At 57.5% G+C, this 22047-nt stretch overlaps 1 protein-coding gene across 9 annotated transcripts in view; it reads right to left on the minus strand.

The window, feature by feature from the left end:
• Window positions 1–22047, minus strand: part of PLXNB2 (plexin B2) — a 32640-nt gene that overhangs the window by 8172 nt on the left and 2421 nt on the right. For 3 of the 9 annotated variants that reach the window (XM_077169251.1, XM_077169245.1, XM_077169248.1), the window contains exons 2-13: window positions 8051–8103; window positions 7249–7301; window positions 6389–6462; window positions 3122–4211; window positions 2770–2952; window positions 2543–2671; window positions 2025–2125; window positions 1727–1853; window positions 1334–1484; window positions 672–786; window positions 496–604; window positions 321–422 (exon numbers count right to left, since the gene is read on the minus strand). In XM_077169251.1, the coding sequence (XP_077025366.1) occupies window positions 321–422; window positions 496–604; window positions 672–786; window positions 1334–1484; window positions 1727–1853; window positions 2025–2125; window positions 2543–2671; window positions 2770–2952; window positions 3122–4211; window positions 6389–6399 (2118 nt within the window). In that variant the 5' untranslated portion in view covers window positions 6400–6462; window positions 7249–7301; window positions 8051–8103. Of the gene's footprint in view, window positions 1–320; window positions 423–495; window positions 605–671; window positions 787–1333; window positions 1485–1726; window positions 1854–2024; window positions 2126–2542; window positions 2672–2769; window positions 2953–3121; window positions 4212–6388; window positions 6463–6624; window positions 6867–7248; window positions 7302–8050; window positions 8104–18072; window positions 18217–18338; window positions 19351–22047 lie in introns of those variants that run through there. The other 6 variants (XM_077169246.1, XM_077169250.1, XM_077169253.1 and 3 more) reach the window with 6 other exon arrangements.

Raw genomic sequence — 22047 nt, forward strand, 5'->3', positions numbered from 1 at the left:
TGACCCTTTCCTGGGTTCCCCTACCACCTACACTGCCCCCTCCAGCCACTAGGCCACTTTCGAGCCCACAGGTGCCCCCAGGTGGCCCGAGTGCATGGCCCGGGGCTCCCCATCCACCCTTCTGCACCCAGTGCCCCCTGGCACTTGCACCCGGCTGCACCTCCCCTCCCCCCCCTCAGCAGGGAACTAACTAACCCCCACCCCACCTGAGGTCCCCATGGCCCCCAGACCACTCCCTCCTTCCTCCACAAGGCCTTCCCTGGCACTCCCACGCTGGGGCCCTGCACAGGCAGGTGGGGTGACCCCCACCCCCAGCCCACCTTCACCAGCTCCAGGTTCTTGCCCTGGAAGGTCACATCCGTTTCATGGTTCATGGGGATGACCCGTGGGCTGGGGGTCAGGAACTGGGGGCACGTCTCCTCCTGGGGGGAAGTGGGCAGTCAGGGGCGGCCTTGGCTGCAGCCGAGACAGCCCACATGCACACCGGCATCTCACCATGTGTGCACGCACGATGCCATCCTCAGGGCTGGGCGAGGCCTCACGACACTCACGGTACCGCAGGTCCCACTGGCAAGTCCAGCGGCTGCTGGTGCAGGAGATGCACCTGGGGGAGAGGGGGCTGTGACGGGCACCCTTGGGAATGCCTGGGGGCGGGCAGGGGAGACACTCACGGCAGGTGCTGGGCCAGGCTGGCGGCCTCCCGGCAGTCATAGAACAAGTACTGGTGGGAGGCTAGGAAGACATCGCCACGGCGGAAGTGCAGCTCCACAGTCACGGCCACGTGGTCTGTGGGCAGCAGGCGGGTGTCAGGCAAGGGTAGCCTGGAGCCCCAACCTTGACCCAGCACTCGCCCACAGGCTGTGGGGCCAAGGCAGGGGCTGCTGTGAGGGCCAAGTGGCTTGGGTTCTGCCTGGGGCCTGGTGCCACCTGCCTACCACCTCACCCTCCCCGCACCCACTCTCAGATCTCTCCTGTGCAGGGCTCGCGGCTGTCCCTAGGGCTCTGAAGTACAGGCCCCGCCTCATCCCAGCAGTGCCTATATCCAGACAGTGAGTGTCACTGTGCAACCCCACAGGTCTGGCCCCTATTTTGGGGGACAGGCCAGTGCTTTCCCTTGCTCCCGTGTAGCCTACCCCCTGGGACAGCCTGTCCGAGCCGCCGGGCAGATGATCCTCCCATCCCATGGGCCGTCTGTGACCCTCACACCCCCCAGGTATGCCCCCACCCTGTGCTTTGGAAACGGGGAAACCCAGTGCTGTGGAGCTGCTCTGTGTCCGGCCTGGGCCTGGGGCTCCTCAGGCAGGAGCTGGACGGGCGGACGCCTGGGGCTCACCCTGGCCAGGCGGCGTGCTGGGGACACTGCTCGGGGAGTTGCAGATGACAGAGTCCCCCTCCACACGCGCGGGGTGCTGTGAGCCCCCAAAGAGGCACAGCAGCTCGTCATCCACCGTCAGGGCAGGTAGGGGGCTGACAGTCAGTTGTACCTGAGAAGAGGCCTATGGCTCACCCCAGCCCCAGCCTACCCCAGCCTCCCCGGCCACCTCGCACCTCCCCTAGGCCCTGTCAACCCACACCCGGCAACTATCCTGCATACACACCTTGGACACACTTCACTGCCCCAACTTGCTCTCCTGCCAGCACACAATACCCCCTGGCCCCCTCCCCGCATGCCACCCCCAGGCCCCTTCCCCTCAGGTCCCTCCCCAGGCCCCCTCCCCGCACACACCTCCCCCTGGGCCCGCCGGCTCATGTTCTGCGGCTGGGCACTGGTGACAGCCACACAGGATCCGTCCTGGCTCCATAGCCAGTGGCCAGTCTCCTCTGCCCGTGGACATGCGGTCCTCCGGGTGCATCTGCGTGCGGCAGTGGGGCAGCCTCAGCCCTGGCACCGCTCAGTGCCTGGGACGCTGACCTTCCCGATCTGTGAGCATGGGGTCACAGTACCCCCACACCGCCAGGGGGCCATGCCCCCCGCAGTGGTTCAGCCAGGTCCCCACCCGCCCCAGCCCCCGCAGGGCACTCACCGTCCCTCAATGACACACCAGCCACAGTAGGGGTCCTGCGAGTCACGGCACTGCAGACAGGTGGAGAAGCCCAGGCACTCCTGCACCGGCAGCCGGAACACCTGGAGGCACAGGCTCAGTGGGGGACCAGGCCAGGCCCACAGCAGCCACCCGCCTTCCATGGACCCCACACTCCCAGGGCCACCCATCCTTCCCGCCTCAAACAGCTCAAGAACCGCCAGGCAAGGCTGGGGCAGCAGGGTACTCCCGGGACAGCCCAGGCCCTCTGCCTCCACTCCCTGCAACATGCCCAGATGTGCTAGGGGCTCCTGCACCCAGTCTCCTGCCCACCCGGCACACTGACCCCAATTCCTTCCATCAGAAAAGAGAGTAGGCAGGGCCAGAGGGAGATGCAATGGAGCCTGAGACAGATGGACGGACAGACAGAAACAGCTGCAGAGGCAGGGACAGTGTTACAGGAGGGAGCTGCCCGCAGCCCACATCCGGCCCCGGGAGGTAGGGCGGCCCCCCTAGCGCACCTTGTCCTGGGTCATGGCATAGAGGCTGGCGCGGTCAGCAGACAGGACCAGGTCCTGCTTCACTTTCCTGTTGAGCTCCACGAGGATTGAGCCATACTCCGTGGAGGTCCCATTTGGGGCGAGGTACACCTGGGGGCGGGTGAGAGTACGGGGAGGGTTGTGGGCACAGACGGCGGGGACAGGTGACCACCCTTGGAGCCTGCCCCCACTCCCACCCTGTGCCCCACCTTGAGGATCCTGCCATCAGAGGTGCCTAGGAAGGCAATGGTGTGGCCTTCCTCGGCGGTCACTGTCACAGCCGTCAAGTTGAGGCCACCTCGCTGCAGCACCGCAGTGGCTGTGAGGCCGTTGTGGCTGCCCAGTGGGTAGGGCAGGTGCTCCGAGCCACACGGGAAGCTCTCGCTGGCGCCCTGCGGACCACAGCGTCGGCGGGGGACTGGCACCTCACGCCCCGGGGACCCTCCCTCTGGTGCTCAGCACGTGCTGCCCCATGAGGGCCACACAGGGGTGCCCGTGGGTGCCACCGGGGTCACCAGGCATGGGACACCTTCCCGCGTGTGCAACCACAAGCCCACATACCGACATGTGGCCGCCGCACAGGATCTCGCCGTGGAAGGGCTTGTAGAAGGCGTCGCGGCCGGCCTCCCGGGAGCCTGTATAGCAGGCATTGCGGGTGGCCTCCATCTTGGCGTGGATCTCATCCAGGGGGAACAGGCAGAGGCCGGCCTGGGGTCCCCCTCCGCCACCACGACTGTCCCTGCTGAAGGCGGTGTAGAGCACCCGACCAGCACCGGGGCTCGGCACAGCCACCGAGGCCGCCAGGCAGGTTCCGAAGGCAGGGGCCGGGGTGTGGGCGGCGGCGTGGCAGCGCAGCTCCATCTCCACGTAGGAGTAGTAGGAGGGGTCCTGCTTGCACATGCGTGCCAGCAGCGTGCGGTTGCGGGCCGGGTGCTTGTCCTGCTGGTTGAAGACGAAGAAGACATAACGGCCGTCCTCGAAGGCAGCCACGTACTGCTGCGAGCTGGTGGACAGGTAGCCGGTCTTGTAGGTGGTATGGTCCGTGTAGGCCTCGAAGGCCTCCCTGCCCTCGGTGCGGTCCAGCAGGCGGGTGCTCACGATGATGCCATTGTCATGGGGCCCATTGCCCTTGCCCACGAAGAGCAGGCGCTCGCCGCCAGGGCCTGCAGTGCTCACGAGCCCCACTGTGGCTACGTGCTCGTCGTTGCTGGCCACGAAGGACTTCTCGCCGCTGCCGTCCTCGTAGAAGAGGCGCACTGAGATGTTGCTCAGCGCGCGCAGGGCACAGATGCCCTTGAAGAGGCTGCCACACTCAACGACGCGCCCGCGGGGCGAGTCGAGCAGCAGCAGCTGGTTCACGTTGTTGGTGGACACAGCCTCGTGGCACTGGCTGGCCTCAATCGGCGGTGTGCATTTCTTATTGTCCAAGGCCGGGCCCGTGGCCGCCTGCTGCCTCAGCCGCAGCTCTGCGCTCAGCTGGTAGAGTGTGTTCACGGCCCCCACATATACCTCACCCGACTCAGTGTCCACTGCCAAGTGGTTCAGCTCTGTATTGCTGCAGAACACGTCCAGCTGCCGGGGCCGCGCGCCCACGCCTGCAAGGCCCAGTAGGATCAGGGCCCAGAGGTGCAGGGCCATTGCCCCCAGCACCCTGTGGGCAGAGAGGGCAGTCAGTGGAGACTCCCAGCCCAGGCACAGCGGAGAAGGGGTTGTTCATGTCCGGCACTTCCCTGCCCCCACCAGCAGCTCCCCTGGGAGAGCATCATGGGAACCACCCCCCCAGCCCTTCTGGCAGAGACCCCACCCCCACTTCCAGAAGGCCCACGCTTGACACTCCAGGAAGTCTCCCAGGCTCTCTCACGTGCTCATCCCACCTTCCCTTGACCCCAAGAGGCTCCAGGGGCTCTGGGGCACCCTCCCCAGATTCCAAGCCCCTCGATGGCCCTGGGCTGTGAACAAAGGGTGCCACCTAGGCTGGGACCAGAGCCACGGCTCAAAGGTTCAGCTCAGGGCGGTACTTCTGACCCCAGGCCCTCTCCCCAGGAAACCAGCAAACCTGCCCACCCTGCCCCCTGGAGGCAGACACTCAGGAAGGCACAAGGGAAGCAGGTCCCGGGGAGCTCCCAGCAGCCCCGACACCTCCAGGCCTCCAAGAGGGGCGAGCCCTTGCAAGCAAAGGAAATGCGGGGCACCAAGGATGCAGCAAGGTGTGTCCTGCCAGGTATGTGTCTGCACCCATCAGTGCATGTCACCATGTGCCCACGCCAGGTTCCCTGCGTGCCCATTGTGCTAATAGGTGGACGTGTGAGTGGAGCAAGCTGCGGAGACCGAGACTGGGGCGAGGGCCACCCAACTGGAGGAGGGACCGAGACAAACAGAGGAGCCCTGCTTCCCACCTCAGGGCTACAGGAATTTGGGGGAAGCCCAGGAGCAAATGGACTTGCCTGGGACTGCTCACTCCTCACCACCTCCCCCACCCTCTGGGCCCACTGTACCCTTCCCTGAGTTGCACCTGGGCCTGCCCTGACAGGGGACACAAAGGGCGCCCCAATCCCCTGTGCCTCCCGGGGAGCCCGCTCCCCCTCCAAGACTTCCATGGCATTCCCTCCTTGGAGACTTTCTGATTCCCTGGAAGAACAATTATTTTCCTTGTGGTCCTTCTATTAGGAGTAGAGAAAACAACCCACCAGCTATGTAAGGACAAGAAAACAAGTAAAAGCTCCAGACCCCTGTGCGACCTCATGGGGCTCGGACAGACAGGCTTAGGCCCATGGATTTGCTCCTGCAGCCACAACTAGCCTGTGAGGGACGAATCAGAGTTTTCAGGTGCAGGAAGTGAGGTACAGGAGTGAAAGGAACTGCCCAAGGTCACACTGCTCGGGGGGCAGTGCCGGGATTCCGGGCCGGCAGCAGCTCCAGAGCCGAGGCCCCAATCACAGGCAGCCAGGCCTCTCGCTCTGATCGCTGTGTTTCTTCATTCTTCCAACCCCCTGCCCCTCACTGCCCTAACCCTGTGCCCCTCTCCTCCAGGGGCCGCAGATAGGTGCCTGCCTTGCTTGATTTTTCCTTACGGACCCTGTGACTTGCACTAAGCCTTTGCTCTGGCCGCAGGGAAGCTCCTGACGACGTCTGTGGTGCCTGGTTACTTTCTTTCCCCCCCTTCATCCCCGTCCTGACTCAGGAATCAAGTGCGCAAAAGAGCAAGGATGCTGGACCAAGCCCCCGACCTCCCACCACCCCATCCTCCTTGGGTGGACATGGGGTTCACTGGCCTTCCTGCTCCCCTGGGAAGACGCCCCTCAGCTGGACAACTTCCTGCCCCTGCACGGACGGGCCCTCTGCCCAGCTCCTGGGGACCCCACATGCCCACATGCCAGGCTAGCTGGGGCACCCTGGTGGGGGAAGGCCGGCATGGAGGGAGAGCAGTGGACAGCAAGGCCCTGGGGGGCGCCCTTCGCTGCTTGGGAGGGCTGGGCTAGGTGTCAGGGTGGGAAGGAGCTGGTGGCTGTATGGAAGGTTCCAGGAGCCCCCAAGACCGCCGGAAGAGAGGTGGGGTCCTGGGGGGCTCCTCTCCCACCAGACTCATGCCCAGCCTGCGGCCTCCTCCCGGGCTTAGCTTCCTGTCTAGTGGAGATGAAGAGGCAAGATGCCGGGAAGGAGAAGGGGATCCGAGATCCCGCTGGGACCCAGGCTGGGACACTCCCAGAGGAAGAGCCCGCCCCCTGCCTGTGGCTGTCTCTCCCTGCCCTGGGGCCAAGGTCCACTGGCTGAGCTGGGGGCGGGGATGGGGCGGCCCAGGACCCTTGCCCTGCCTGGCCCTGCGCTCACCCATGTCCCATGTCTGCGTTGGCTGCAGGCCCCACTCCTCGGTTTCGCTTCTGGGTCTCGCTTCTGGGCTTGGGCTGCCGGGCAAGCGGGAATGAATGGAATGTTCCGGGGGCCCGGGAAGGGGGTGGGGCAGGGCGGGGGCGGCCCCAGCTGGAGCTGCCCATGAGCCTGAGGGCCTGGAGACCTGGGGCTTCTACCCACCCTTGTGCCTGGCTGAGCTATCCCAGCGCCCTCACCTCACCAGCGGGGTCTCAGCTCCCAGCCAGCCCCAGGCCTGCACCCAGGAAGTGCTCAGGGGCTCCTGCTCAGGACCCGTGTGGGTGGGGGAGCCCTGGGGCACTGCACGGCAGAGGCTCAGACCCCAGGGCCGCCACGTGGAGCTCGGGCCTTGGAGAGACGCGGGGGTCTGGGTCACACCCCAGTGCACAGTGAGGTCCCAGGTGACTGGCCTGGCCGCCCAGCACTTCCGGCCGCCGCGTTCCTGGAAGAGGCGGGCGGGCATGGGGGCTTCCTGTTTTGCAGGCAGCCCCAGGACCCCAGTGCCCTGGCTGGCGGGATTTCCTGGCCAGGGGCTGGAAGTGCATTTCCAAGAAGCCGCAAAGGCCAGCCCTGGCCCGGAGCCCTCCCAGCCCTCCCAGCTCTTCCTGCAGACAGCAGCAGGGAGCAGCACCCCCAGCCCAAATGCCCAGACCGGCATTCCCAAAACCAGCCCTCCAGCAGCAGGGGGCTGCCCCGCCCTCCCTGCAGGGGTGGCTAGGGTTGGGGACTGTGGAGGAGTGTGGGCCTCAAGGTCACCACGATGGCGCGGGCACCCCCAGCCCCTGGCGCAGCCCCAGTGCCCACTCCAGCAGGGAACTCACCACAGTCTCCGTCCGGGCCTTCAGGATCTACTCCCGGTCAGCATCAGGGTTCTCTAGGAAGCAGGGAGATGGAATCACAATCACCCCACAGGCCACCCAGTTGGCCTCTGATGGCCTGGGGAGAGATCCCTACATTCTCTGCCTCTGCTCCCGCTCCCCCCAGCACCACCCTCACCTGTACTCACAGTACCCCCCGGGGAAGGCAGAGGCAGGGGACAGCACCTTTCCATTTTAAGTCTGTCTGCACCTTTTTAAACTAGGTTCACGTCTTACCTTTTTTTTTTTCCTAAGTTATTACTTTGAGTAAAATAAAAATAATTCTATGGGGAAATTAATGTATAATTGGCACAGAGTTTCTGTTTGGGATGACGGAAAGTTTTGGTAACGGATGGAAGTGATGGCAGCAAAGTGCTGCGAATGTGATTAACAGTGCTGGATTGGATACTTGGAAGTGGTTAAAATGGGAAATTTTATGTTGTGTGTATGTTACCACAATAAAAGTTTAAAAAGAAAAACAGAGAACTTAACACAAGGAGTGAGCCCTGTTGTAAACCACGGGCTTTAGTTAGCAGTATAACTATAACGATAACGGATTGATCATCCATGGCAACAAATAAATGTACCCACTAATGCAAAGTGTTAGCAATAGGGAAAAATGGGAGCGGGAGGGAGATGGGAACACTGTATTTTCTGCATGCTTTCTCTGTGAACCTACAACTGCTTTAAAAAATAAATTTAAAAACAAAATAGAAATTCCTTTCTGAGAAATATGTATACCTCATGACCCCACAGTTCTACTTACAGCTGTGTGACCTCGGGCAAGTTCCTTAACTTCTCTGTGCCTCCTTTCCTCATCTGTGAAATGGAAACAATAAGCCTGAGCTCCCCCCCAGGGATGCATAAGGACTAAGTGAATTCATTCATGCAATGCCTTAGGGCTACACTGTAGCGCCCAGTTCCAGTTTGCTACTGTATCCTCCTCCCTGCCTCCATGAATGCTGATGCAGGGGCCAGGCGCAGTCTGCTGCAGTAAAAAGCCAGCCAGGGGCCTGCTTGTCCTTGGGAAGGCAGATAGAAGGCAGGCAGGTGGTCCACGCTGACCCAGAATGGGGCCAGGATTCCAGGTATTTCAGCATCTGCCCACACACACCCCCGCACACACACAGCTGTGTCTACGGAATCACAGGCGGTTCACTGCTGGGAAAAATAGAGAAATCCTCCAGCCAAATGGAAATCAATAGTGAATGCCGGGGGCAGGATGGGGCTGGGACACCAGGAAATAAAAGTAAATTTATTTGTCAATTTTTGAGAATTTGTGACAAGAGTATATTCATATCTCACTTCTCTAAGTAAAATTTAACAAAAGAGGTGATGGTAATAACCATACTGCCTCCCCAGCGGCACCATCTGGCTCCCTTCCGCCTCAGGACTGCTTTCCAGGGCCTCAGTGGCATCCCGTGCCCCCCCCCCCCACACACACACCCACCATGCCCTATCCCCACGTCCCCCAGCAGGGTCTCCGGTGTGACCCGGGCAGCCTTACCCCCTGCATGGACCCCCTCCGCAGATTGCACCCCAGGGGGCCAGGACCCCGGGCTGGGCCTAGGAGGGGCACAGAAGACAGCGGAGTGCAGGAAGAAAGCGAGATGGGGGGCTGGCAGAGCACAGCGCCTGTACCCTACTCGTGAATACAACTGACACCTAAGCGTGCAGGGGCCCCACCAGACCTGGACACACTGAGCAGGGAAGGATTCACAGGGCTGAGGGGCTCCTATGGAGGTGTCCTTTCACTCCAGACTCAACAGAGGTTGCGGGCAAGTCAAGGAGCCCAACCCCAGAGCAGCACGAGGCGAGGCCAGGGCTAGCAATGCGGTCTGTGGGAAAACTGCAGCCCAGGAGGCAGGGAAGGGGACGCAGAGGAGGAGGAGGGGGAGGCGTAGGAGGGGGAGGAGGAGGGGGAGGAGGAGAAAGCGGAGAAGGGGGAGGAGAAAGTGGAGGTCAGGAGGAGGAGGAGGAGGAGGGGGAGAAAGTGGAGGAGGGAGAGGAGGGATGTGCAGCCACGCCCACCCCACACAGCTGCTAAGCTCCCTTCAGGCCCTGAACCTGCCCTGCCCTCCACTGGCCAAGGCCGCAGGAGGCTGGCCCCTCCAGAGGAGGCACCCCAATTCTGAGTTACAGCGACAAAGCCTCAGGACCTTGCCCCCATACCCCCCAGTAGTCAGGGCCCACTACCTGCCCGCCCCTTCCTGCCCCATTTCCCCACCCCCACCCCGTCTCAGCAGAGCCAACACTTGCTCTGGAACCAGCCCAGACCCTCCTCTCCCCACCCCCTCCGGCCACCCAGCCCCTGACTGGGCACCAGCCACCAGGCCGTGCCTCTGTGTCCCTCCACTGTCCTGATAAAGAGGTCTAGTGGGCCCCACATGGAAGCCCATGCAAAGCCCCCACCTCACAAAGCCAAAAACCTAAGCTACTTTCCATCCTGTACAACTCCAACTAGCCCAGAAAATCTGATTCAAATAGAGCCCGTCTAATGCCCGGTTCTCAGGCCAGCTGACTTCTTCACTCCTAAGCAGCCTCCTACTCCCACTCTGTCCCAAGTGAACAACACCTCCACGCCAGGGGGCTTCCACTTGCCCTCTGTGCACCCCTTCCCCCTCAAGGGGCTCCCCTCCTTTCTGAACAGGGTGCCTGACTTGCTCACCAGAGCTGAGGAAACCCACAAGCTCCAGAAGGTTCCTTGGCCAGGTAAGTCCTGGACCCCAGAGGCCCAGCCTCTCCAGAGTGAGTTCCATTTCTCTATCCCACATTATTACCAGTCCCTTCCAACATGAAAAAGTTAGAGTGGGCCTAGCCCAAATATCCCTAAAGAGTGGGAGAAAGATCAAAGGAGAAGGAGGAGTTATACAGAGAAGTTAGGATTCTCACTACATTGATCACTACATTGATATTTCTTTTGGTCTCCAGTGTCTTGGAGAAGCTAGAAGTAACCACCTGAAATTGTGGAACTATATCCCATAGCAGTCTCTGAATGTTCTGTAACTAATTGTTGCAATGTGCTTTAAAAATTATTCCTTTTTTGTATATACGTTGCATTTCCTAATAAAAAATATTAAAAAATAAAAAATAAAGCTGTGAAATCCTAAACTTCCATCAATTTGGGGGACGAGGATGGGATGGGAAGGCAACCACCCACAGCTCTGGGGACAATGAGAAAGATGGGGGAAGGCGCCAGAGGCCCTCCAAGTCAGCCCTCCCGGCCGTCCCAGAGGGTCGTAGCAAGTCCCACTCAGGCCCCAATTCTGCTCCCTGATCGAGCACTCTGCTCTCACAAGCCTTTTGTTTTTTTTGGGGGGGGGGAGGGGAGGTACACAGTCCGGGAATCGAACCCGGGTCCCCCGCATGGAAGGCAAGCAGTCTACCACTGAACCACCAGTGCACCCCTTATGCTCTCACTGGCTTTGAGCCCTAGGATTAGCAGTCATTCCTGTAGATGAGGAGGCATGGATTTTGAGAAGAGTCCCTAGCTTTTGGTACAGTCTGCAGTTTCATTTTTGCCCCTGCAGGTCTTTGTCCTGTGCACAAGGTAAGAAGTGAAATGATAAAAATGGGACCCTCGGACTTTAAACATTTCGATTCTCCACCTTCTGCACCCCAGCATATCACATGCTCAAAAGTTATGGGATGGAAGCTGTTGACCAAATAGCAAAATCTCAACAAAGACAACCTGGAGTTGCAATGTCCAGTGTGGGAAATGTTCCAATTAAAGTTACTCATCTCAGAGGGGCACTTGAGAAAAAGGGCTCCCGAATTAGACAGGCTGAATGAGATGCCTTTCCTAATTGGTACTCAGAGCCTACTAAGAAATTGCAAGACACTAAAAATAACATGAAATTGTCAGCGTCGTATTTCCACATTTGCTGTGTTTTTATATCTGACTCATGGCTGAAAAATTTTTAATTGACACTAGAAGCTTCCTGTTGTGTCTATATATTTATATGTATATATGCACATATTTTCCTATATCTAGATTGAATTATCAGTGTTAAGCAAAATACAGTCACAATTTCATTCTACTTGGGTATTTCTTCCCTAAATATATACAGGCTTACTGATAAAATAAACTAGTACTATTATCTACTAGATCTTCAAGATGATAGAAAATGTAAATTTGTGTTTAACCAAATTGAGTTATTTTGACAAACTATGCTTTTTTTTGTTTTGTTTTCCAAACTATGCTTTAAGAATAATTGTTTTGTAGCATGTTAGTTTGAAGTTAGTTTCAATATCATTTTGGTAATTTAAGGTGTGCCAGGCAGGATGTGTTTTGTTAAGAAAAAAAAGTAATTTCATCCTAAAATGAAATGACTGTTTTTCATAGAATGAGATCCAAGACTACGAAGGACAAAATCTGAACAGGCTTAGAAAGTTGAAAAGGTGTGTGGAAAAGGAATTTTGTCATGGTCAAGGCTGGCTAAGATTTGAAAAACTTGTGAGATTTTTAAGAGTTTCTTTGTCACACAGTATCCTCATGCAAAACTAAAATTTGGTTTTCTTTCTGTCAAAATGACAACATTTTCTTCATATTTTGGTATGCTCTCAATGGGAACTTGAAAAAGGTTTTTCTTAACCATTTGAATAATCTCCCTAGAAGGCATAGTATCTATATCTTATCAGAATAATATCTTCATTGATATTTATATCAACCTTATCATTCTTTATTGTTTTAGGAAACATGTTATTTCACTTTTAAAGGGAATGTCTTTTTTTTTATAATCATGTTAGCTCACATTTACTTTATTATCACGTTGTTTAAATAGAGAGCCAAATATTGTTTCACAAAATGTTAACTTTTTGACATTTTGCCTTCCCAAAAATCAAATTCTAAATGACGTCTTATTGATTTCAAATCAATAAGGGCACCTGGAAAGCCACAAAGGATTTTGTTCTTCCACTTTTAAAAAGAGAGGTGCTAGAAATAGGTTTATTTGATATGTTATGAGTTGCATGGGAAGTGCTGCCAAACTAAACAGGATTTTCCAACCATATACTGGTTAAATTTGAATGGGTATTGAATGGGTAAAATATATTATTATAAACACTTTAGAAGTTGGATACAGTTCTGAGAGCTCTGTGCTGTCTTTCCCAGCCAGGACTGCCCTGGTTCTGATCTGCCTGATTAGAAAACAGTAAAATTATTGGTCATGATTTCACGTTATTCTTTAAAAATGTTACACGTCACAGAAACAACCAAATTTTCTTCTCAACTGCGTGGGTTTTTTTTGTTTGTTTGTTTGTTTGCATGGGCAGGCTCTGGGGATTGAACCCAGGTCTCTGTCATGGCAGGCAAGAATTCTGCCACTAAGCCACCATTATAACACCCTCAACTGTGTTATTTTTATAATGAACTTTCACTTTTGTAAAACAGTAGTAAATTAACCGTGGACATGTTAAGTCTTTAGTTATCTACAGATGACTTTTATTCTGATGCTTCCTTGAAAATGCTTGAATCTGCCACAGGCCAGGTGGTGTGTCTCCCTGAAAGGACCGTGCTAGGGACCCTGGGTCACACACCTCTGCTGGCCTTGCACAAGTCACTCTTGGATCACAGTGAGCTTAGCGGGCTGAGCCAAGGTTCCAGAATTCCAGCAAGTCAGGAGACTGCTGACCCTGGAGGGAGCTGGACGGGACCAGCTACCCAGAGCTGAGTGAACTCGCAAAGAACGATCAATTTTGTTTGGATTATTGCTGTGGTTTTAATATTTTATTTTCTAGATACAAGGAATCCCTTACTCTTTTCCCTTAGGCTGTCTATAACTCATAAAGCATTCATCTTTTCTCCCTGTCTGTACCCTCCAGAAGTTAGAAACTTTTATTAAATATTCTTATTTTTATGGCAAAATAATTAATTGCATAGGTTCAATCATAATCTGTCTTCCTTGTTAACAGGACATAATTGGAGCACTGGTTACATAGCCAGGGCTTGACTGGGTTGCCATGTTTTAGAATGATGTTCATTTAATTCTATATGACCAGAGACTTTTAAGGAACTCAGGTAGAGTTTATGGAGCCAACCAAGGCTTCCAAAACTGGTCTGGTACTGGCTCCAGGGTTCACAGTCTTACGGGTCAGTAGAGAAAGCCCCCTTCTAGACCGCAGATGTAATCTGGTATTCAGTTCTTGACTAGGCTTCCTAGGCTGGAGAGCAATTTTTTTTGGGGGGGGAGGGGGGCAGGGAGCATGGTCCAGGAATCGAACCTGGGTCTCCCACATGTCAGGCAAGCATTCTACCACTGAACCACCCGGGCATTCTCGAGAGGATTTTAACAGTCCAATCGGAGGTTCCTTATGACAGCTACTAGCAAAACAAAATTTTAAAAGCCTATATGATAAGTTGCCATTCTTGCTGCACCCATGTAAATAATTAGGCCAAATCTAATGAAACCAGCTTTATTTTATAATTAAGAATAATCTGTTCTTCTCATACGTTATATAGATATCCCTTTTTAGTTTATGGTGCATTGGAGTGGCTGGAGGGAAGTACCTGAAACTGCTGAACTGTGTTCCAGTAGCCTTGATTCTTGAAGACGATTGTATAATGATAAAATATTTACAATGTGACTGTGTGATTGTGAAAACCTTGTGTCTCATGCTCCTTTCATCCAGGGTATGGACAGATGAGTAAAAAAAATAATAAGGAAAAATAAACAAATAAATAATGGGGGGGATAAGGGGTAAATAAAAGAACTGGGTACATTGAAATGCTAGTGGTCAATGAGAGGGAGGAGTAAGGGGTATGGAATGTATGAGTTTTTTGTTTTTTCTTTTTATTTCTTTCTCTGGAGTGATGCAAATGTCCTAAAAATGATCGGTGATGAATACACAGCTACATGATGATATTGTGAGCCACAGACTGTAAACTGTAGATGGACTGTATGTGCATGAAGATAGCTCAGTTAAAAAAAAAAAAAGAATGAGCGGCTTGAGTTTATCTTTGATCAAAAGGAGGGTAGCTGGAAAAATTTTATGTTTCCATGGAAAACTACAGCACAGTCCTGTGGGCCATGAGATGTCTGCCCACTGTCAGAGCCAGTTTGTGTCCCTCTGGAAACTGCAGTATTTGCATGGCTTGGTTTCCTACCTGTAGCTGCCCTAGATCCTGTGATCCGGCCTGTACTGTCTAAACCCAGTCGGAAAGCTGACTCGGGACCCTGAGCACATCCGACTTCCAGCACACAGTAGGCGGTCAGTCCACCCTGCCCCCTGACCTGCCAGCTTCCACGCCAGCCACAATGCTGCTCAGGCCAGGCCTCAGGGTGGGGGCCACTCAGGCTCAGGACACCCGGCTGCCCAGGGACAGGCTGCACAACTGCTAACAAGTCTGGCATCGGTGATATACGTCCTGAATGGCTTACAGGACCAGGTCCAGGTGATCCATAATATCGGTTAGGTTCAAATCCTGCAGTGGACAGACGCCTTTCCTGTCACAAGGCAGATGCCATAACAGCTGCTAAGAAACTTTTAGAAAATGTATTCCCTGCCTGGGGACTGCTTTCAATTATTTCTAGCACTCATCATAGTGGGCAGGTCGTTAGAGCACTAAGAGGCCACCAGCAGGCTGGCATTAGCACAGCCCTGCCACCCCCATCCTCGGGAAAGGGGCAGAGAACTAACGGCGTGCTAACACTTAAACTGTCTAAACTAACTGCGGACACCCGGTGAAGCTCTTCCACTGCCCATTCTAAACAAACTCTCCCTGTGAACTTATACCTGGAAGCCCTGGCTGATCAGGCTGTGTCCAGCAGGAGATAACGCAGTCTTGTGGAGCACTATGGCATGCAAATGGTTATTGCCAACAGGTCAGGGGTGCAGCTTCAGACCCGAAACCCCCCAGCCTCCATGAACCCTGCTTAGGTGCCTGGCTGCAAGGCAGAAGAGCCTCTTGAGCTGCACCAGAAGGCACCTCACCAGGACCCTTAACTTCTGACGCTGCGTCACACAGAAGGGGCTGCACCTCAGGTTCACTTCTCAAAACGTAAAAAGGCTCCCCAGAGCCTTTTTAAATCTCCCAGAGGTTTAGTTTACAACTAAAATTTAGTAGGATGAGAAGTAGACGGCTTCACGAGGTGGACAGCTGCCAACCTAGATCACAAACAAGACGCGTGAATGCCTACATTCCTGTCATTTTCCTTATCATATTATTCCTGACAATGATCGCTGCATTTTTATTGTTTCCACATCGCGTTCGCAAATCTTTTCCATCTTGCTCAGAAAAACATTACCAGCGCAGCCATGTGAACGGCTCCTTTTGCCTCTTTCTTCTTCTTGACCATGTGGAGGCCACTGCTCACCTTCCTAGGCCACTGCCCAGGGGGATGGACAGCCAGCTTCGGCTGCCAACACAAAGCCTGACCTGCTCAGGATCAGGGCATCTGTCGGCCTGCTGGCGGCCAATTTTTTAGGGATTCCCAATGCCACAGTGTCTGACCATCAAGCTAGCCAACTCACTTACATTTACACGGTCAGGGTCTTTCAGCCTTTGTCACCTGCCCCTTATTTTAACCTCACAAACAGTGTAAGCAGAGCAGCCCACTCCCTGGGGGCAGATTCATGATGTGTTGACTTAGGCCCTTGTCCTCACATCACCAATTCCAGTACAATGGCCACTGCAAATGGACAGCTCGGCCCCTTTGAGATATGGGATATCGTGACAATTCCCTAAGGAACATGTGGTTGGGAACCACCACCTCGACTTGAGCATTCTCCCAACAGACAATCCACCCTTGCCGGCGCTCTGTGGGCCCCTGGGGGTTAGAGACTCGCTCAGGGAAGGGTCCAGTACTGGAACCCCCTGTCCCCCTGCCCGGGCACCACAGTGTATACTGGGACATTGAAGTTTCCTTCACAATTTTGACAACTCCAAAGCTTCACGCAGAACCACCTCAATTTACAGCCCTGAGCCAAAGCCATGAGGCCCAGGGGTCACTGAGGCTGGAAGGGGCACTTCTTGGACCCTTATTGCCTTGGTTTGGAGTAAACATGAATGGAAATAAAATCAGAAACTCAGTTTAACAATAGAAGACGTTGCTGAGTCCACTGCAGAAGCTATTGCTACACAACAAAAATTCTCAGACTCTAGCTGGAATTGTTTTGCACGATAGAAATGCACTTGACCTGCTGGGGGCAGAGCAGGGCGGAGCTGGCCCTGTTATCAGCACCACCTGCTGCACCTGGATAAACAGGTCTGGGGAAGTGGCTCAGACAAGCGCGTCCTTCCTCAGCCTTGCTCTTTGATCCCTTTGGTTTGGTCCTGGGGACCTTGGGGCGGAAGTTCCGAATGTTGGGCTTTTCCCTACTCCTAGGAGTCACAATAGTCTCCCTAGTGCACTGTATCCTCTTTAAAGTGTGAAGGGGAGGCACTCAGCTCACCAAGGGGTGTCTGGCGGTCTAGAAGGACAGGAGCCTGCGACATGGGTGACCTGGAGCTAATCACCCAGGGCCTGCAGATGGTAGCTGAGAGGGGTGCAAGGCTGAAATTCTGGTCTCACCCTTGGGCTGGCTGAGGGCTGGATCAAAGTGGAGTGCGGGGAGGGCGGGGCACATGGAAGTGCCTGGGTTAAGTCCTGCATCAGTAAAACCAAAAACCTCAGCTAGTTTCTATTTCCTGTAAATGCTCAACTCGCCCAGAAAACCAAATTTAAATACAGCCGGATCACTTATGGCCAGTTAACTTCCTCATTCCTAAGCAACCACCTGCTCCCCAGGTTGCAAGGGCTCCCAAAGTAACGTGGAAACTTAACACCCACCAAACAGAACATTTCCGCCCTTGCTCACCCTGAGGAGCTGCCCCTTTCTGCCCCCTCCGTGGAGCCACTTCTACTTTCTGAATGGGATGCTGATGGGTTCATTAAGTGCTAATAAAGCTGTGAGGTCCTAAATTGCATGAAAGGTTTTTCTCCCCCCCCCAAAAAAAAACTCCTACTCAACTCTGGGAACCCAAGCTGCCCTCCCTGACCTCAGCACTAAGGTCACTGATAGAGCCCTGGCCCGAACAGGTCTGAAAGCTGGATCTGGCCAGGCAACCCCAGGCCTCCAGTGAACCAGAAAGGAGGTGACAGATGACCAGGGGCCGAGGGGAGGAAGCCCAAAGCCGCCGCTCCTCAGGAGGCCCCCAGGCCTCCCCCCAAGGCCACTGGCTGGGTTGGGAGCACGCTGAGACCCGCACACCCAGACCTTCACACCCAGGCCCTGTCTGCTCCCCCTGGGATCCTCCTGGTGTCTAACAGGAGCTCACTAGCTCCTCACACAGGTTAGTTCTGCCCCGAATTCTGCAAAAGGGCCCCGCCCCCATCCCCACCCGAGGAAGGGCTCCGGGGGTGGGGGCAGATTCTGGCGTTCTGGCCCTTTCAGTATATCCCAGCAAACTCACATCGAGCAATTCCTTAAAACTAAAACCTGAACAATGGCGAGCAGGCAGTCTCGGGGAGGAGGGAACGTGGCGGGAGGCGGTGGCGGGAGGCGGCCCCGGGAGACGGAGGAGGCGCCCAGACAGGCCCGGGAGGCCAGGGACCGAAGCAGGGCGCGCGCGGGGGAAGGGCACGGAGGGGAAGCCGCTAGGACAAAGGACGGGAGAGGCCCCGCGTGGGGGTGGGGGACCAGCCTTGTGGAAGTGGGTGCCGCGCCGCTCCCAAAGACAGGCCGAGGGACCCTCGGGAGGGGAGCTGGGGGACTCGGGCCGCCCCTCCCCCGCCCCGCAGCCAGGGGCGGGGCCTCTGCACGGCGACAGTATGCAAATGTCCAATTATCCGAGAGCGTTAAACAAACCTGGGGACACAAAACCAGCCTCGGGGAACGCGTTCCCGCCTCAGTTTCCCGTCTGCGCCCGGGCTTCCAGCTGTTCCCGCACAGGCCCGGGAGCCAGGGCGGGAGCAGCGGCCCAGGAAGCTCCGGTAGTACCGGTCGCGCCGCCCGCTGCCCCGCAGGAGGGGTGCACGTGTCCTCGCTCCCCGGGACTGGCCTCCGCCTGGTTCCGAGCCACCACTACGGGGCGGGACGACCGCGCGGGCACCGAGCGTCCCCAGGGGGCTCACCTGGCGTCACGGCCGAGACTGGCTTGTCCTCCGGGCCCGAGAGGGGCGAGGGGCGCGGCTGGCAGCTCCCCCTCCCTGCAGGCTGGGCTTACGCGACCCCGCAGCGCCCCCGCGACACCCCCAAGCCCGGGCGGGGCGTGCGTAGTTCTCTCCAGGGCGAAGGCCTGGCCGGGGGCGGGGCCGGGTTCAGGGACAAACTGACGCCGCGACCGGGGCAATGCGTCAGCGCTAGGGCTTCCAACGGGCCTGGGGGGCTGATGCCCTCTCCCAGGTAGAGGGTGGGGCCACCCCCGGCCCTACCCTGGGCCCCGCCCCCAGCAGTAGCCACCCCTGCAGTCTGGGCTCTGAGGCTCAGCAGGAAAAGCGGCACTGGCTGGCCTGTCTGGGATGGGGTCACAGGCCTGGGAGGGCAGTGCCCAGAGAGGCCCCAGGTCAGCCCCACCTCTCCTGTCACTCGCCTCCCAGTTGGGGTCAGCCCTGAGTCCAACTCCTCTAGCCTCTAGATGCTTGACCCTTTGCTACCTCTAGGCCACCCACTGACTAGGATGGCCTCAGGTACCTCATCTCCAGGCCCCCCCCAACGCAGCAGGCAGCAACCTCCTGCACAAGTCATGCCCATGGGGTATGACACAGTACCCAGCACCAGCGGACCCCCTGTGGGTGCTGCCCTAAAGCCAGCGCCTCCTCGCGAGACCCTGGCAGGTGGGTGGGCTCTGACACTGTTCCCTCCTGTGTTCCACAGCCACAGCACCAGTGGCCTCGGGGTCTTGCCCAGTGGGGCCTGAGTGGAGGCCCAGGGACATGGAACCCCGAAACTGCCTGCGACAGGCATTTGCAGAAAGACTAGTGAACCATCCCGTGGTGCTGTCCCGCTCGGCTGGCCCCCCTGGTCAGCCTCCCTGGCTCTGACCAGCCCTTTGCCCACTCGTGGGCCCCCCTGTTCAGACCCACATGCCCCATCTCAAATCTCCAGGCCTGTCGCTCTGCCCTTGCCCTCCCCCCAGCTGCAGTCCCTCCTGGTCCTGCACACCGCCTCCCTAGCACTACCTGGGCCTGTCTGCAACCTCCAACCCCTTGCCTCGGGCCTGCGGCGGTCCCTGGCAGGTGTCACCTTCTGGAGCAGCTGCCCGGTAGCCCCCACCCCAGGCCCACCTCTCTCCCTAGCTCTCCCCTCCCCATGCTTGAGGTAGGCACCCAAACTGCTGCATCTGCTCTACCCCAGGACGGAGGACATCATGGCGACCCTCAGCCCGGAGCCATCCCCACAGGCCCCCAGGCGAGGCCCCGGGCACACAGAGGGCGCCTAATGCTTTCCAAATGGAGATGCAAAGAGGAGGCCGCTGCCCCAGGACACAGCTACCCAGTAGATGGCCTGTGGACCGCATGGGGGCAGCAGGGAGGGTGCGGGCGATTAGAGGGGGTGGATTTGGGCGAACGAGGGTGGGGAGGAGCTGGCGGGGGGCTCAGCAGGACGTCTAGGGCACAAGGAGGCCACCGCTGGGACCAGGCAGGACACTGTCACTCTGGTGGCCAAGGAGGGCCCTTCACAGGCTGCCCACCACAGGGGGCCCTGCCCCCCACATCCAAGGAAACAATGATGATAGCAGGGCAGAGCTGGGGGCTCCTGGGGAATTCCAGGGGCTCAAGGCCCTGGGCCGGCTCAGCAGTGACTGCTGCCTCCTGCCCAGCAGCCCCCATCTGTGCTGCCCCCATTCATCTCCCCTCCAGGCTGGGGGCGGGGGGGAGGGGGCGGGCACAGAGTGAGCAAGGCTGTTATCTTCCCGCCAGCTATCAGGGCCTCAGCTCTCACCCGACCGGCCCCCCTGCGCAGCTAAAGCCCACCCCTACCTACACCCTCACACTGGGGGACCCTGGGCAGGGCCGAGCCCTGATCCCCAGCTGCAAGCCTGCAGGGGCACCTTCTTTCAGGTTGGGACCCGAAGGCCATGGGGCTTGTTGTGGACAGGAGGGGGCGTGGGGCAGATGGGGGCTGGTCCTCCCGGGATACCCCAAGGGCCTGACCTTGAGCTGGGGGCATCCTAGGCCTTGGGCAGCTGGGCAGCGTCTGGAGGCCAGGCCAAGGGAGGGGCAGTGGACAGGGCCCAAGGGGAGAAACACCCGGGAGCCTTGGAGGAGAGCGCAAGCTGCCCAAGGTGAGAGCAGGAGCAGGGGGTCAGTGGCTGGGGGGGGGTGTCCCTGGGTGGAGGCAGGCACCCAGCCTCCAAGGATCAGGTCAGTGGGAGGAGGACCTGGCCCTGCCAGGAAACCCATCCTGCTATGTGTGCAGGGAACAGCTCCAGCCTTGTTGGGCTCCAGAAAGGCCTGCCTCCCTGCTGCCTGGCATCTTCTTCAGGGACCCCTCAGGGTGCTCCCTCAACCACCCAGTCCCCAGCCAGCTTGGGGAAGCCTCTGGAGGCTGGAAGCAAGCAGAGTGGAGCCCCGAGCTGGTGCCCTCTTCTCCCCGCCGTGGTGGCATAAGTTTCCTCCCAGGTGGTACTGGCCAGGCTGCAGCTGTGTCCTGGGTTTTGCTCCACTACCGAGGAGGGGCCCCAGCACTGAAAACTTGGCCGGGGCTATCAGGGATCTGCATGTGGCCCCAAGCCCCCATGTCCCATCGTCCTCCATCCCCCTAGGCTCAGTCCCCACCTTCATGTGGCCCCCACACCCTCTGAACCCCCAAAATAGGTCAGGCCCCTTGGCCTATGCTGGGGTGTCCTCAGCTATGGTGTCCCTCCCCTGGCACAGCTGGGACCCAGCAGAGGACAGGACACCCACCTGCCCCATGCCATGGGGCACACCCACAGCCATGTGGCCTCCTTGTAGGCCCTTATCCTCTGTGGACCCTGGAAGCTGCTTCTGCCTTGAGCCAGATTGGGCAGGGCCAAACAGCATCCCCTCTGAGAAGCTGTCCAGGGGTCTTGCAGGGCCAGCAAGAGCTCCCAGCCCCCAGCCCAGGGCCACCAGGACAAGAGGCTGCAGCTCTGCTGGGGTCAGCCGGGCCATAGGAGTGACCCCCGGGCAGGTGCCAGTGGCCATATTGACCCAGATGGCCTCACCAAACCCTTTTCCTTTTCCCTGCTCCTCCCGAGGAAGACCCTGGCCTGCTCTGGCCTGCTCTCACTGGGCTGGCCTGCCCCGGGGCAGGGTCTCTGCACCTCCCAGTGGCGCTCCAAGGCCCAGGGGCTGGTGGCTGAGCTCCCCCACCTCCTGCCCCAGCCAGGACCCCGTGGAAGTGGGGAAGTGGCCTGTTTCAGCAGCCGCTGACTCAACACTGGGGATGGCTGAGAACAGCCTAGGGAGGCAGCCAGAGGCCGATGGGGAAGGGAAAGGGCCAGTGGGGTACGTGGGGTGGGGAGAGGTCTTGGGGGGACATGGGGTGGGGCAGGATGCGGTGTGTCGGACACAGGACCGGGTAGCACTTGTGCCCACGCAGCAGAGGGCAGTGGGGGGCGGGGACTCATCAAGGAGGATGTGAAACTGCCCTGAGGAGAAAAATGTGGAAACACTGCATGGCCTGGGGGAAGAAGGCGTGGGGGCAGGGGCACCCCAAATCACGGAGAGGGCTGGCAAACTACAGGCCACCAAGTCCAGAATTTAAGGCCCAAAGACAATTACAATTAGTCAGAAGCCTGGCCTCACCCCACCTGGTGCCCCCACCCCAAACACAAACAGCCCTTAGCCAGGAGTGGGGGGCCTCTGCCTGACCAGC

This window comes from Tamandua tetradactyla, chromosome 7 (genome assembly GCF_023851605.1).
Source record: "Tamandua tetradactyla isolate mTamTet1 chromosome 7, mTamTet1.pri, whole genome shotgun sequence".
Lineage (NCBI taxonomy): Eukaryota > Metazoa > Chordata > Mammalia > Pilosa > Myrmecophagidae > Tamandua > Tamandua tetradactyla.